Source organism: Hemibagrus wyckioides, linkage group LG04 (genome assembly GCF_019097595.1).
Source record: "Hemibagrus wyckioides isolate EC202008001 linkage group LG04, SWU_Hwy_1.0, whole genome shotgun sequence".
Taxonomy (NCBI): domain Eukaryota; kingdom Metazoa; phylum Chordata; class Actinopteri; order Siluriformes; family Bagridae; genus Hemibagrus; species Hemibagrus wyckioides.
The window spans coordinates 13,308,651-13,323,197 of record NC_080713.1 but is presented as its reverse complement, the minus strand read 5'-3'; the positions used below and the strand labels follow the sequence as shown (position 1 = coordinate 13,323,197).

Genomic DNA, 14,547 nt, shown 5'->3' with positions numbered 1-14,547 from the left:
ATTAAGAATGAAAGGTGTGAAATAATGTGGTTTAATCATGCAGGATGCAGAAGAATTTTCGGAAAAAAAAAGAGAAAAGCACTCTTGACTCTCCTGCAGAGACCATAGGTGAGTCTTTTCATGGATCTCTTTCTACGGTGTAGAATTTCAACAAGGCTCAGCATACATCACTGCTTATTTTATCAAAAGATTCACCAGAGTGTGAGGGACCATGCAGCCCAGAAATGAAAGGGGAAAAAAACATTTTTCTCAAAAATATAATTTAATAACTCCAAGTTGTGCACAAAAAAACAAAGTTAAAAAATGCAAATCAAGCGAAAAAACACCAAACAGAGGCCAACAGAATCAAAACTAAACTCAACTGATAAACACAGGAGATCTTAACTGAACAGAAACCAAACAAAAACTGACCCCCAAATGAAACAATAGGAGGACATTTAAACCAAAGGATCAGTCCATTCACAAACATAAGGGGAAAACAGACGATAACCAAACATCAAAATACACTATATTGCCAAAAGTATTCGCTCACTTGCCTTGACTCGCATATGAACTTAAGTGACATCCCCATTCCTAATCCATAGGGTTCAATATGACGTCGGTCCACCCTTTGCAGCTATAACAGCTTCAACTCTTCTGGGAAGGCTGTCCACAAGGTTTAGGAGTGTGTTTATGGGAATTTTTGACCATTCTAGCGCATTTGTGAGGTCACACACTGATGTTGGACGAGAAGGCCTGGCTCTCAGTCTCCACTCTAATTCATACCAAAGGTGTTCTATCGGGTTGAGGTCAGGACTCTGTGCAGGCCAGTCAAGTTCATCCACACCAGACTCTGTCATCCATGTCTTTATGGACCTTGCTTTGTGCACTGGTGCACAGTCATGTTGGAAGAGGAAGGGGCCAGCTCCAAACTGTTCCCACAAAGTTGGGAGCATGGAATTGTCCAAAATGTCTTGGTATGCTGAAGCATTCAGAGTTCCTTTCACTGGAACTAAGGGGCCAAGCCCAGCTCCTGAAAAACAACCCCACACCATAATCCCCCCTCCACTAAACATTACACTTGGCACAATGCAGTCAGATAAGTACCGTTCTCCTGGCAACTGCCAAACCCAGACTCGTCCATCAGATTGCCAGATGGAGAAGCGCGATTCGTCACTCCAGTGAACGCGTCTCCACTGCTCTAGAGTCCAGTGGCAGTGTGCTTTACACCACTGCATCCGACACTTTGCATTACACTTGGTGATGTATGGCTTGGATGCAGCTGCTCGGCCATGGAAACCCATTCCATGAAGCTCTCTGCACACTGTTCTTGAGCTAATCTGAAGGCCACATGAAGTTTGGAGGTCTGTAGCGATTGACTCTGCAGAAAGTTGGCGACCTCTTCGCACTATGCGCCTCAGCATCCGCTGACCCCGGTCCGTCAGTTTACGTGGCCTACCACTTTGTGGCTGAGTTGCTGTCGTTCCCAAACACTTCCACGTTCTTATAATACAGCTGACAGTTGACTGTGGAATATTTAGGAGCGAGGAAATTTCACGACTGGATTTGTTGCACAGGTGGCATCCTATCACAGTTCCATGCTGGAATTCACTGAGCTCCTGAGAGCGACCCATTCTTTCACAAATGTTTGTAAAAACAGTCTGCATGCCTAGGTGCTAGGATGCCGAGCACCAGGAGGACCCTGTAGCAATACAGCTCCTAAACCTCTGTCAGAAGCATCTGTTTGAAGAATAAAAGGCTGATTAAAGTCAGGGTTATATAACAGGGAATTCTTTCTCAAGGCAGTTCGAATATAGGAACAATGAGTCAAAGGAATCTGCCAATAACCTTTTGAGAGGTCAAGAGTTGTCAGAAACTTGGACTTACCCAAGTGATCAGTAAGGTCATCTATCTGTGGAGCTGGATGAGCATCAAACTTTGTGACAGAGTTGAGGTAACGAAAGTCTATACAAAATCTGATAGTGCCATCCTTTTCGGGACAATGACTACAGGGTGGCACCATTCACATTTAGATGGCTCTATGATATCATGCTGCAGCATCAATTTGACTCCTTTTGCAACTCTTGGAGCCACTCGGGGACCTGGTAACTCCTTCTTCTTACAACATCATCAGATTTCAACATAATATCATGTTCTTTTAAAGTAGTGAACCCAGGATATTTTTGAAAAAACTTCAGGCAAGCAAAGTGCCCCTTACTTCAAGCTGACACTGTGGTGGTAGGTGGTGGTGATTCAGGCTGAGATCTCGAAGAGCAGGCTGGGGCAAGTATTGGTCATCCTCTTCTTCATCCACCTTCCTAATCATCAAGCACTTTGCCATCTTTTTTGGCCAGGGAACCCATCGTTTAAGGAGGTTGATATGTAGAGTTCGCACAGGACAACCCTGGCACTACATTGCAATTTCATTTCATTCATTTTCAGGTAGTAGGCCCAAGTTACCTTTTAACCTCAAATGGGCCTTGCCATTTTGCCAACAGTTTGCTTTCCTGACTTGGCAACATCACCAATACCTTTTGACCAGGTTCAAAACCTCACTCACGAGCAGATTTATCATACCAGGTTTTCTGGTGGGTTTGGGCTTTTGCCAAGTGCAATTTGGCCAGTATGGTCATTCCGTCCAAGCACTCTCAAATCTGTATCACATAAGACACAACATTCAAAGGCTCATCCTTTCTCCGATCCATCTTTCAAATTTCTCGAAGTAGAGCAAGAGGGCCTCTTACCTTACTTCCATATAACAGTTCAAAGGGTGAGAAGCCAGTAGATGATTGTGGCACCTCTCTATATGCAAACAAAAGATAGGGGAGCCATTGGTCCCAATCATTACCTGAGTCACAGATGAATTTACAAAGCATTTGTTTGAGGATCTGGTTAAATCTTTCAGTCAGTTTATCTGTCTGGGGATGGTAAGGAGTGGTTCTCAGACTCTTGATGCCCAGCAATCTGTACACCTGCTTCAAAAGGGTCGAAAAAATGTTCCTTGATCAGTCAGAATCTCACATGGAAACCTAACTCTAGAAAACAGTTGCACTAAACAGGTGGCCACATACTTTGCCTTGATGGATTTTAATGGGAACACTTCTAGATATCGTGTAGCATAGTCAGTTACAACAAGCATAAATCTACTACCTGAACAACTTCGTTCCACAGGGCCAACAACATCCATTCCCATTCTTTCAAAAGGAGTGCCTATGATTGGAAGAGTTTGGAGAGGGATGCGACAAGGACCTTGTACAGAGACTTTCTGACATTCTGGGCAACTTCTACAATATTGGGTTACTTCTTACTTCAAGCAAGGCCAGTGAAAATATCTTCTAATCTAGGCAGTGGTCTTACGTTTCCCTAGTTGGCCAGCCCAAGAAATTGAATGACCCAGGATTAGAATGACCTCACAGACACACTGGGGTACCACCAACTGTGTCACTGACCCAAGATGATGGTAGAGTATCCCTTGTTGCAGGAAGTATCTTTCTTTTGTGTTACCACTGTCAAGCTCATTCCCTTCACCTTCCAACTTTGCCCTTTCCAGCAAGTAATCTAAGCGATAAGTCTGTCCCTTTACCTTAATGTACACCTCTGCAACAGGGAGCAGCTTTTCATCACCATGAACACAACGTATGGACTTCTGATCACTGATTTAGGGCTGCAACAATTAGTCGACATAATCGATTACGTCGTCAATAAAAATTCTTCGATGCAGAATTTTAGTGTCGACGCATCATATTATAAAACCCTGCTGTATGATAAGATAACATACTGTAGAGCAAATTTTATTTCTACCACCAATACACTATAGGAAACACACTAAAGTAGGTTTTGCACCATGCAGAAGAAGAACGTATGAAATATGGTGGAACAGACAGACAAAGAAGGCAAAAAAGCGAGACCAAAGTATGGGAACATTTCACGGAAAACAAAATGGCGAAACACATTAAATGCAAACTCTGTGAAGTTAAGCTGTCATATCATGGCAGCACTAGAGCAATGCATGAACATCTCACGCGCAAGCACCCAGGAGCTTATAACTTATAACGCTTTTATTTTCAACTGTGTTAGTTTATAAAAAGAAAATATATTTGTCATAGGCGTAGCTGTAGGAGAGGCTCATGCACCCCTCAAATGGCTGAAGTCTTGACAGAGAGCATCCTTAACATGATAGTCAATGACATAAGGCCAATATCCATGGTTGAGGATGAGGGCTTCAAGCTGATGATCAAGATATTCCATCCAGGCTACACTTTACCATCCAGAACTCATTTTACTAAGCTCATGGAGGGGAAGTATGAAATTGCTGTTGCCAAGATTATAAATGTTCTTAAATTAACTAAGAGCAAGATTGTCCTGGCAGCTGATGGCTGGACCAGTGTTGCCACAGAGGCATATCTTGGTATCAATTGTCACTTTATAAGTGATGACTGGGTGCTCACTAGCTTCTGGCTCACAACCATGCCGCTGGAAGAACGACACACTGGACCCAACATTGCTGAATGGATTGAGCAGGCCATGGCAAGGTTTGAGATCCCTGCAAGCAGGATTGTGGCAGTAGTCCATGACAATGGCTCAAATGTTGTGCTGGCTGCAAACATTTTGCAAGAAGAACATGGGTGGAAGTCAGTCCGCTGTGCAGGCACATCAGGTTTCAGAGCAATCCTTCTGATAGGTAGTGGACTGAGACTGTGGGCGGCTAGTGCCAGCCTCCTCCTCATCATCCTCTGGACTTTCTGAGAGGTCTCAAGCAGTCAGCAATGGATCAGGTGTTGGAGTTGTGTGAGCCTGCACTTCCAGTTGCAACAGACTAAACTGGTGTTGTAAAGCTTTAAAGGGACGCTCCTGCTGAGCACATTCTTGAACCCTCTGAGCTTCCCTGGCATCCATTTTTGCCATATGAGCCCGAAACAACCCAGCCAAGTCAGTAAGTGTTGGCTCCCTACTTTTAGTCTCCAGCTCACCAACCACTCTCACTTCCTGTATTACATCCTCGGCCTGCTCTTGAAAAACTCCCTCAGATTGCTCAGCTGGAGTTAAAATTATGGGTTGAAAAATCTACTCCCCCTTACTGGCTATCCCACTTTTGAGGGACCATGCAGCCCAGAAATGAAGGGGGATAGAAAAAAAACTTTCTCAAAAATATAATTTATCAAAACTAAATTCAACTGATAAACACAGGAGAACTTAACTGAACAGAAACCAAACAAAAACTGACCCCCAAATGAAACAATAGAAGGACATTTAAACCAAAGGATCAGTCCATTCACAAACATAAGGGGAAAACAGACGATAACCAAACATCAAAATATAACACAATCGCTAACCAGGTCAGTTAAATAACTATAACAAAAGTTATACATATATGGGAGGAAAAACACAATGAGAAAAAGAAAAGGAGAAAATCAAAGCTAAACAGTCAAACACAAATATCCTACTCCCCTCAATTAATCTACATGTTGTTACAGATGGCGAAACCAAAGTTGCGGCCGATGCAGCAGGCCAGACTTTAATAATCGACACCCTCAGCGAGACTCCACAGCACAGCAGCTTCAGCCATTCACCCCTCAGAAGCTCAGCGGTAACTTAAACTCAAAAGGAAAAAAATATTAACTCAAAATATATACATAGTACAACATAAACTAGATTGTGTGCACTCCAACTAGCTATGAAGTACTGTGAAATAAATAAATACTTAAAGAAAATTACCGGTGATGGTGTAAAAGCAATTAAATAAACAAAAGACGAGAGAGATGCGGGAGGAGTGAATGAGGAGTGAATGTGTATGTGTGCGTGTGTATATGTAGATGTAGGGGTGTAGATACAAGAGCATGTTACCGCTCAATGTGTGGCCGATGGCGGGCCATCAAACAGAGTTTGAATTAAAAAAAAAAAAAAAAACAGTTCTGGCCACAAGGTGTTTGGTTTCACTAACTGTTATATCTCTATATCAGATGAAAATGAAGACCAGTAACTTCAGAGAATTCTAAGAAATGTGCAAACACATAGCCAAAATTTTGCTGCAAGGACCACAAATATGGCAGATTCGGATTTTCAAAAGCACCCACAGACAAAACCATTATAATGTCCAATACCATCTTCTGAGCCACAGTCTGATGAGGAAAATGTATTCTATGAGCACATAGACACAGTTACACAGGTAAAGACAAAACTGTAAATGGTATGATATCTGCTGAATGATTCCAGTCAATTGGAAAAGATTACACAGCTATGTGTTGAATCTTTCACAATGTTAAGCTACAATACAGGACAAACCTGTTACCTATAGACTGCTGGGTTAATGGTTATAATCCTACATTTTTAAGAGCTTGGAATAGAAACATGGATATGCAATTATTTATTACTCATACAGTTGTATGTATAATGAACAACTGAATGCATGAAGCATATTGTACATGCCTATACAAAAAATGAAAGGAAAGCTGTAGCAAGAACTTGCAGTTTGAAATTGAAGTAATGGTGTATTCAGAAAATGTGTGGATGACTGGACTGCCAAAAATTAAAAACCAGTTTGAGCATGTGTGCATGGCAGAATTTGTGAGTGAATACAAAATTGTTTATAGAAGACAGAAAAATTGTTTCATGGTTCATCTTTCATGGTTTCATCCAAGCCAACAGATCTAAATTAACTAATAAACAAGATGACTGAATTATCAAAGTCTACATATGGCTATGCTGAAGTGACAACATTTTTATACAAACTACCTTCTCTGATTAGACTGATTAGAAGTATATCTTCTAACCCACTATGCTATTAACAGCATTTACAGGCACAGCAGCATGTGCCAATTAGTATATGTGCAAGAATCATGTATTGGATTTTGGAGAGATTACTAAAAATGGTTTGACACAAGATTAACACAAATAATGCATCAAAAAAGGACATGACATTTTTTGCAGGATAAACAAAGAGGTGAATGATTATGAAATAGACTAATATATAATAATAATAATAATAATAATAATAATAATAATAATAATTCTTAATATTATTGTTGTTGTTATTATTATTATTATTATCATTATATCATTATATCATTATTATTGTTGTTGTCTGTAATTGGGTCTGATATGGTTGTTACATGGTTTCTAAAAAGGTTAAAAATGATTCCATTTGCTTACAAGATTGAAGCTAATTGGTTGCTAAGAACTCAGTTCTCTGTTGGTTGCTAGGGCATTGCTATGTGACTCCCAGTTGGTTGCTATTGTGTTTCTTTTCTGTATGTTAGTAGCTAGATGGTTACTAAGGAAACTTAGCTGGTTGCCCATGTGATTAGCATGGTGCTTCAAGATGGAGTCAATATGATCCCAGTTGAAAGGATGTAGCTACTTGGTTTATAAGGAAACTCAGCTAGTTGTTAGAGTATTTCTAGATCACTGTCATAAGGTCTCCGGTTTTTGCTAATTTGTTTCTAGGAGTTTGTATGATTTCATTTGTTTGCAAGGCTATAGTCAGTTACTAAGAATACTTAACTGACTGCTGGGATGTTGTTAGGTATTTTGCTGTTTGATGAGGTTACAATATGATTCTAATTGGTTGCAAGGTTGTAGCTCATTGGTTGATTCAGAAACTCACCTGGTTGCTTGAGTGTTATTATGCCATCATAGTCGTTGGTTGCTTGGGTGTTGTTAGGTGGCAGTTATGGGGTTTAAGTTGGTCACTACAGATTTTCTAAGAGATTCCTCTATGATCCAGAGGCTTTTGCTGGATTGTTGCTAGGTGGTTGACAATATGATATTCCAGGCAGTTGCTATGGTGTTGCTAGTAGGTTGCTATGATAATCCAGTTGGTTGCTAGGGTGTTAGTAGATGCTCCATGTACTACATATTAAATTATTTTTATGTCTGTGAATCATGCCAATAAATAAATAAACAATCAAATAAATGAATAAATAAATAAATAAACAAAAATAAATAAATAAATAAATAAATAAATAAATAAATAAATAAATAAATAAATAAATAAAATCTCCACATTACTCTACATTTCTACTCTTCTACTCAGCAACAATATGTCTGATATTTCCCATAAGCACAAGCACGCTGTTCCCACATGGAATATAATATTTTGCTAAATTTCATGGCTCTATATCAAAAACTATAACCCATAAAATCAGTACAAATATTCCAATATGTTTGACCCAGTGCACATGCTATAACAGCACAGCTCTATATTAAATAAATATAACGGCTGCACTGTGTGGGTGTGTGTGTTCATTTTTTTGGGGGCAATCAGCAGTGAGGGAGGCATTTTTACATCATGGGGCATTAATGATATTAGGCAGGCATTATTCTTTGAGTTATGGGACAATTACAAATTGTGCCAATATTTAATTTTGGGTTTGGTGGAGAAAAAGCTGTTATTTAAATTTGGGATTAGGGCAGTTAAAAGGCAGTGTGATTTTATGGGTTGGGACATACAGATGTGTGGGTTTTTTTTTTGTCTTTTTTGGAAATCAATAGTCATGGTGTATATGTTTGGGCTTTGGGGCACTATTCAGTTATTGCTATTTTAGTCAGGGAAAAATAAAGGTCATGAGGGTTTTTTGTTATGTGGGTGAGCAGGGGTATTAAGCATTCAAGGGGATATTTATTTTGTGATGTATTTAGTGGTGATGGGAGAACTTTGGTGATATTAGAGGTCAGGTAGGTATTTGTTTTGGGGTTTTGTGGTTTTGTCACAATTTGAAGGCATGTCTGTGAGTGAATAAACAAAAGTTTAATTTTGAGGTGAAATGTCTGTCTGCAAAGCTACACACACTGTACCATGTGTATTGGAATAACGGATAATATATATATATATATATATATATATATATATATATATATATATATATATATATATATATATATATATATATATATATATATATATATATATATATACTATATTGCCAAAAGTATTCGCTCACCCATCCAAATAATCAGAATCAGGTGTTCCAATCACTTCCATGGCCACAGGTGTATAAAATCAAGCACCTAGGCATGCAGACTGTTTTTACAAACATTTGTGAAAGAATGGGTCGCTCTCAGGAGCTCAGTGAATTCCAGCGTGGAACTGTGATAGGATGCCACCTGTGCAACAAATCCAGTCGTGAAATTTCCTCGCTCCTAAATATTCCACAGTCAACTGTCAGCTGTATTATAAGAACGTGGAAGTGTTTGGGAACGACAGCAACTCAGCCACGAAGTGGTAGGCCACGTAAACTGACGGACCGGGGTCAGCGGATGCTGAGGCGCATAGTGCGAAGAGGTCGCCAACTTTCTGCAGAGTCAATCGCTACAGACCTATATATACCTATATATATATATATATACCAGCACAACCATTCTCCGTTTGCTCCCTTTGATATCACTTGAATGCCTACCGCATTAATTCCTGCTTCAGTTCCAGAATTTTTTTTAGAGCCTAACCTTAATACTTTGCGGGGACAGCCAAACTTGCCAACCATTTACAAGCTACTATGAAAGCTATAGTGAAAGTTCCTGCCAGAGGTCTGCTTGAGTACTGTCTCCAGAGGCTGACAGGGTAGCCTTCATTGCAGAGCTCCTTCCTGAGGTTGATAGGGAGGCCTCCACTGTTGAGTTCCTTCCAGAGGTTGGCAGGGTGGCCCGCAATGCCATTATCTGTCTTTATAAAATGATAACGTTTCAAATGAGAAAAAGCATCTAATGGCTGAATAGCCTGAATAATCTTATTTCTATTCATAATAATCAGATAAGAATTATTTAATAAATTTGCTTATAGTCAAGATATTTTCATTTGCTAAGAAGATAAAATTTATGCAGGGTATCGATAGAGTCCTGTTTTATAGTAGTAATATATCAATAATATGGCTTCAGGATGGTGAAGTTTGTAAACAGTATAGCAATGTGACAGGAATTCACCCAGAGTTTGGATGTAAATGCAGGTTTCTAAAAAGCCAATCCAGAGTCTGAAGGAAACTTAAAATGCAAAAATTGAACTAAGGTACACTAGTCCTTAGTAGTATGGAAGTAAAAGCCATATCAATCAGAACAAATGTCTCAGATTCAACAGTGGTAGAAAGTATGTGCAAGACTTGATTAGTTTATTTAAAGCAATATGTTACTGAGAGAAGATGCATGGTTTGAAATCATTAATGTGAATGGTAATGCAGTTCATGTGACAAATTAGGTCATGTGGTCTGTAGATCATATTGCTGATGATCTTGGAAAATAGAGATTTTGTTACCAAGTGATGTAGGTTGTAAGATCTTGGGAAACAATGTTAGAGTATATAAATGCGTTATCAATATACTGTCTTTTGTAACTAGGTTAAGCACCAACCATCACCTTTACAACAAATCTACTTGCATTGGGACTACATTTATAAAGCACTAGTGATGAACGTACAAAGCAAAGTTTTTAAATGCTATAGACATTATCCTACTGGCAGTAAGCTGCCAAGTTGTTGCAAGTTACCACTAGTCAAGAGTATACCAACAAATTAAAGTATACTCTACTCTTATTGGCAAAATTGTAGTATTTAGTATTCAGTACCATTTATTTTATCAAAATATTTTATCTCTCCTGCCTAATTTCAGTCATCACTCCTAGTAAACAGTACTTACATAGTTCTGAGGGACCAAGACCCTCAGCACAGCTATAGCACTGAACTCTGTTTACATCCAACTGTAATACCATCTTCAGTGTGACCCTGAAGAGATGGCTTGCTTGTTCTCTGAATGCCATAAGTCAGATAAATAAATCAAACTATACACTGTACATTACAGGCCAATTATTAATCTGTTTTACCAAGGTCATAATGCCCTTAAAACAAATGACTAAATTGTTTAATTCTGTAAATTCTCCATTTCTAAGGTATATTTAATTGTGTTAACAAAGTAAAATGCAGAATGATTTAAATAAAAATAATAGAAGAATTTAGTAATCACTAATAATATCTAATTAATCAAAGACTACTGATTGAAAGATTATGAGTTCAAATCCTACCACAGCCAAGCTGCCACTGCTGAGCCCCTGAGCAAGGCCCTTAACCCTTAACTGTTCAGTTATGAAAATGAGATAGTTGTAAGCTGCTCTGGATAAGGGTGTCTGTAAATATGCCATAAATGTAAATGTAATAATATAACATAATAATACAACTTCTTAATCTACGTCATGTCTCTATGGGGAACACAAGTGAGAATTAGGTTGATATAAATAAAAACCAAGGCCTCTGGTTTTACATTTGATGCTTCTCTGTGCTAGACATAAATATCAGGCTCCCAAAAAGCAGGGCCCAATGGGTTGTAGTGGTGAATAGTGTGTGTGTGTGTGGGTGTGTTAGAGAGAGTGTTTTGAGTGGGGGTGGGGAGTGTGGCCAGTCAAGGGGGGAGTTGATTCATGCTTGTAGGTCTAAAAGTATCTACTATTTTCTGAATCTTGTGGGTGTGCAGAGAGTGTTTTTTTTTCATCACCCTTTGCATCTTTTTTGCTATAATCTCACAAAAATAGGCATGTTCAAAAATTTAAGAAAAACTAAAGAAAAGATTTGTGAGGTCTTTTAACTATCTGTTGAAGAAAATAAGAATGATATTGCATGGCTTAACCTCCCCCTTTGTGATGGTAGTTGAGAAGGTCACAGGACTTCAGAGTAAATTGCATTCATAACTCTTTCTACACATAAAAAAATTGTTTTATATCATCCATTAATTGCTCTCTCACATTTGCACAGTTGTATAGGTGGCTAGAGCCATATAAGCCCATTGACCATACTTAAAATGGTAAATACACAGGCAAAGAGAATAGCAAGTGAAAGGGTGAAAAATGGACTTTAATGTTTAATGTGTGTAAAAACAGACCGCAGTTGGAGGAAAATCAAACAGAAGGTTGAAGGGATGTAGAAGCATAGCACAGCACAGAGTGAGAGCACAGCAGGAGAGGATAGACCACCTCCTCTAGGCTATGACTACTCAGGCAGGGCCAGCTGGCCCTCTTTTCTCTGATGCACAATGAAGACCAGTACCACACTGGCCTTTCAGTGCCAGTGCTCTAAACCTTCTGAGAGCATGTGTCTGTAATGGCCTAAAAAAGATTGATATACTTAGTATCAATACCCTTTCATTAGTGGGGAATAGGCTGAAAAAGAGGTAGAAACAGTAAGATGCAAGGTATACAATATCCATCACTTATTATATGCTTATTATATAATAAAGTTATTTTTCTGATTGCAATAAGAACACTTGTTTACATTAAGGTCAGTAATCCAATTAGACCAAAAATATTTTTTTCTCTGTAGTTATACTAAAAATATTAATGTATCTCACAGCCATCTCATTTCAGTCCCTATTCAGCTTTTGTTTGTCCATCTTGCTCCCTCTTACCCTCCCTTCCTCCCACTCCCTCACTCTCACTTACTCATTCACTCACTCCACTCTCTGGGTGAGTGCCCTGCATGTCACTGTGACTCTAATATGTTGTTCAAAATGGTTCTTTAGAGCTTCTGTTGAATATAGTGGGAAACAAGCCTGCATCATCACTTCCCACTCTCTTTCTTTCTTTCTTTCTTTCTTTCTTTCTTTCTTTCTTTCTTTCTTTCTTTCTTTCTGCAACTGGCGGTTCAGACAGTTTTGCAATAGGTGCACTGTGTGTGTGTGTGTGTGTGTGTGTGTGTGTGTGTGAGAGAGACAGAGAGAGAGAGAGAAAGAGGGAGTTAGAGACATCTGTCGGTTTTGTCCTCAGGATAAACCACCTACACATAGAGCAGCGGGATCACACAGTAAAGAACTAAAAGCAGCCAGTCCCACTTTGCACCAGTGCTTATACAGTTACATAAATGCACACCTATATATCACAAAATACTAAAACATTTGACTTTCAGAACATAAGATATATATGTATGCACACATAGCAGCATGCTGGTACATCAGTAGTGCAAAAAATGTTTTAACAGAGTTTTTTACTGTAATACGTAGGGTTTTTAACCCCTCAATCTCTCTAGACCCTGTCTTCACCTACCTTTAACTACAAATCCTGTCTTGTTAGTAATATTTATGGAATAATTAACAGAAGTTGATTTACAAGATATAATGCGAACTGAATAATAAGTAATAAATAAACTAATAGAAAATTCAACCAATGTTATTGCCTTGGCAATACATTTACATACAAAGACAAGTTGCAACCTCACTCAGGGGCATTTTTTGTTTGTTTATTATAAAATAAATTTTACTTTCTCAAATACAATGTCATTGCTGCCAAATTATATAAAACATTTGGCAATATGTATCTAACATTAATTCTGCTTCTAAAACATTTGACATATACTGACATCAAAATATCTAAATATTTCTTTGTGCACAGTCTAAACCTTTACATTGCGATTCTCAAAGCAAAACACACACACACAGACACACACACACACACTAATGGTGTACACTCACCCTGATACTCTTGTCCCGGGATGTAGGCTGTTGGGTTGTTGGAAATCTGTAAGGTTAGCAGCATCTCTCCCCCACCCGCAGCTCCCCCGGTTTGCTCCACTTCTCCACGATGGGTGCACAAGAAGAAAAAAGGGGTGAAGCGGGGATAAAATCCGACTGGCAAAGCACCCAGATCTATGCTTCCCCCCAAAATCAAGGCTAGCAGGGCGCAGCTAAAGGCACCCCTGAATGAGGCCTGCCCCATACCCACTTTGTTTAGCAGAACTTAGGAAGAGAACAAGTGCATGTAAGAGAGAGAGGGAGAGGGATGAATGCAAAGGTATGCTCAGTCCTACAAGAAGGATACAGTCCAGAGGTCAAGCAGTCTGGCAGTGTCAACCATGTGTGTTCGTGTGTGCTGGTGAGTGTTTGTAGAGCTGGTTAAAGTGCCTGCCCTATTCCTTTTTTAATTTTTTTTTCTTTCTTTCTTTTTTTTTCTTTCTTTCTTTTTTTTTTTTTTTTTTTTTTACATTTTCTTCATTCTCATCCTTCACTCTCAGGGAGTTCAGAGCATGCCTCTGCTGTCCTGCTCCAGCACTTAAATACCAACCCCTCCCTCACTTTCTCTTTCCTCCCACCCATTCTCCCTCCCTCGCTTTCTATCCCTCCCTCCTTTTTCAGCAACAGCCATGCACGTGCTGCACACTCTTACAGACAATCTTTTTAGACTCTTTTTTTGGGTCCTTTTCTGTTATCTTACTGTTGTTTAAATTTTAACCCCCCATAAAGAATCATTTTATTTCTTTTTTTCTTTCTGTACTTCTGTATCCCCCAGCTGGCTTTGTCTGTATTACTACCCAGAATTGCACCTCCCTCCATTCTTCCATTTTGTCTTCCCCTCCTCCCAACAGTCTGACAGGACTCTTTTCCTTCCCTCTGTCTTTCAGACACATTTCTCATGCATCTGTATGCCCAGTTGCATGATTTTCCCTTCCTCCTCACCTACTCTATTTGTTTCTGTTCTCTGTTTTCCGTCTGATCTCTCCAAACCACTCCATCTTACAAAACATGTGACAATATTTTGTTGTCCTGAACACTAATACATTGATGGCAATTTTGGTACTTTATCATTTACAACTAACTGTTTTTTTTTTGT

At 39.1% G+C, this 14,547-nt stretch overlaps 1 protein-coding gene across 2 annotated transcripts in view; it reads right to left on the bottom strand.

Moving 5' to 3' along the window:
* Positions 1 to 13,887, bottom strand: part of reln (reelin) — a 400,453-nt gene extending 386,566 nt beyond the window's left edge. For both annotated transcript variants that reach the window (XM_058387966.1, XM_058387967.1), the window contains exon 1: positions 13,413 to 13,887. In XM_058387966.1, coding sequence (XP_058243949.1) covers positions 13,413 to 13,656 — 244 coding nt within the window. In that variant the 5' untranslated portion in view covers positions 13,657 to 13,887. The remainder of the gene's footprint in view (positions 1 to 13,412) is intronic.
* Positions 13,888 to 14,547: the final 660 nt, after the last annotated feature.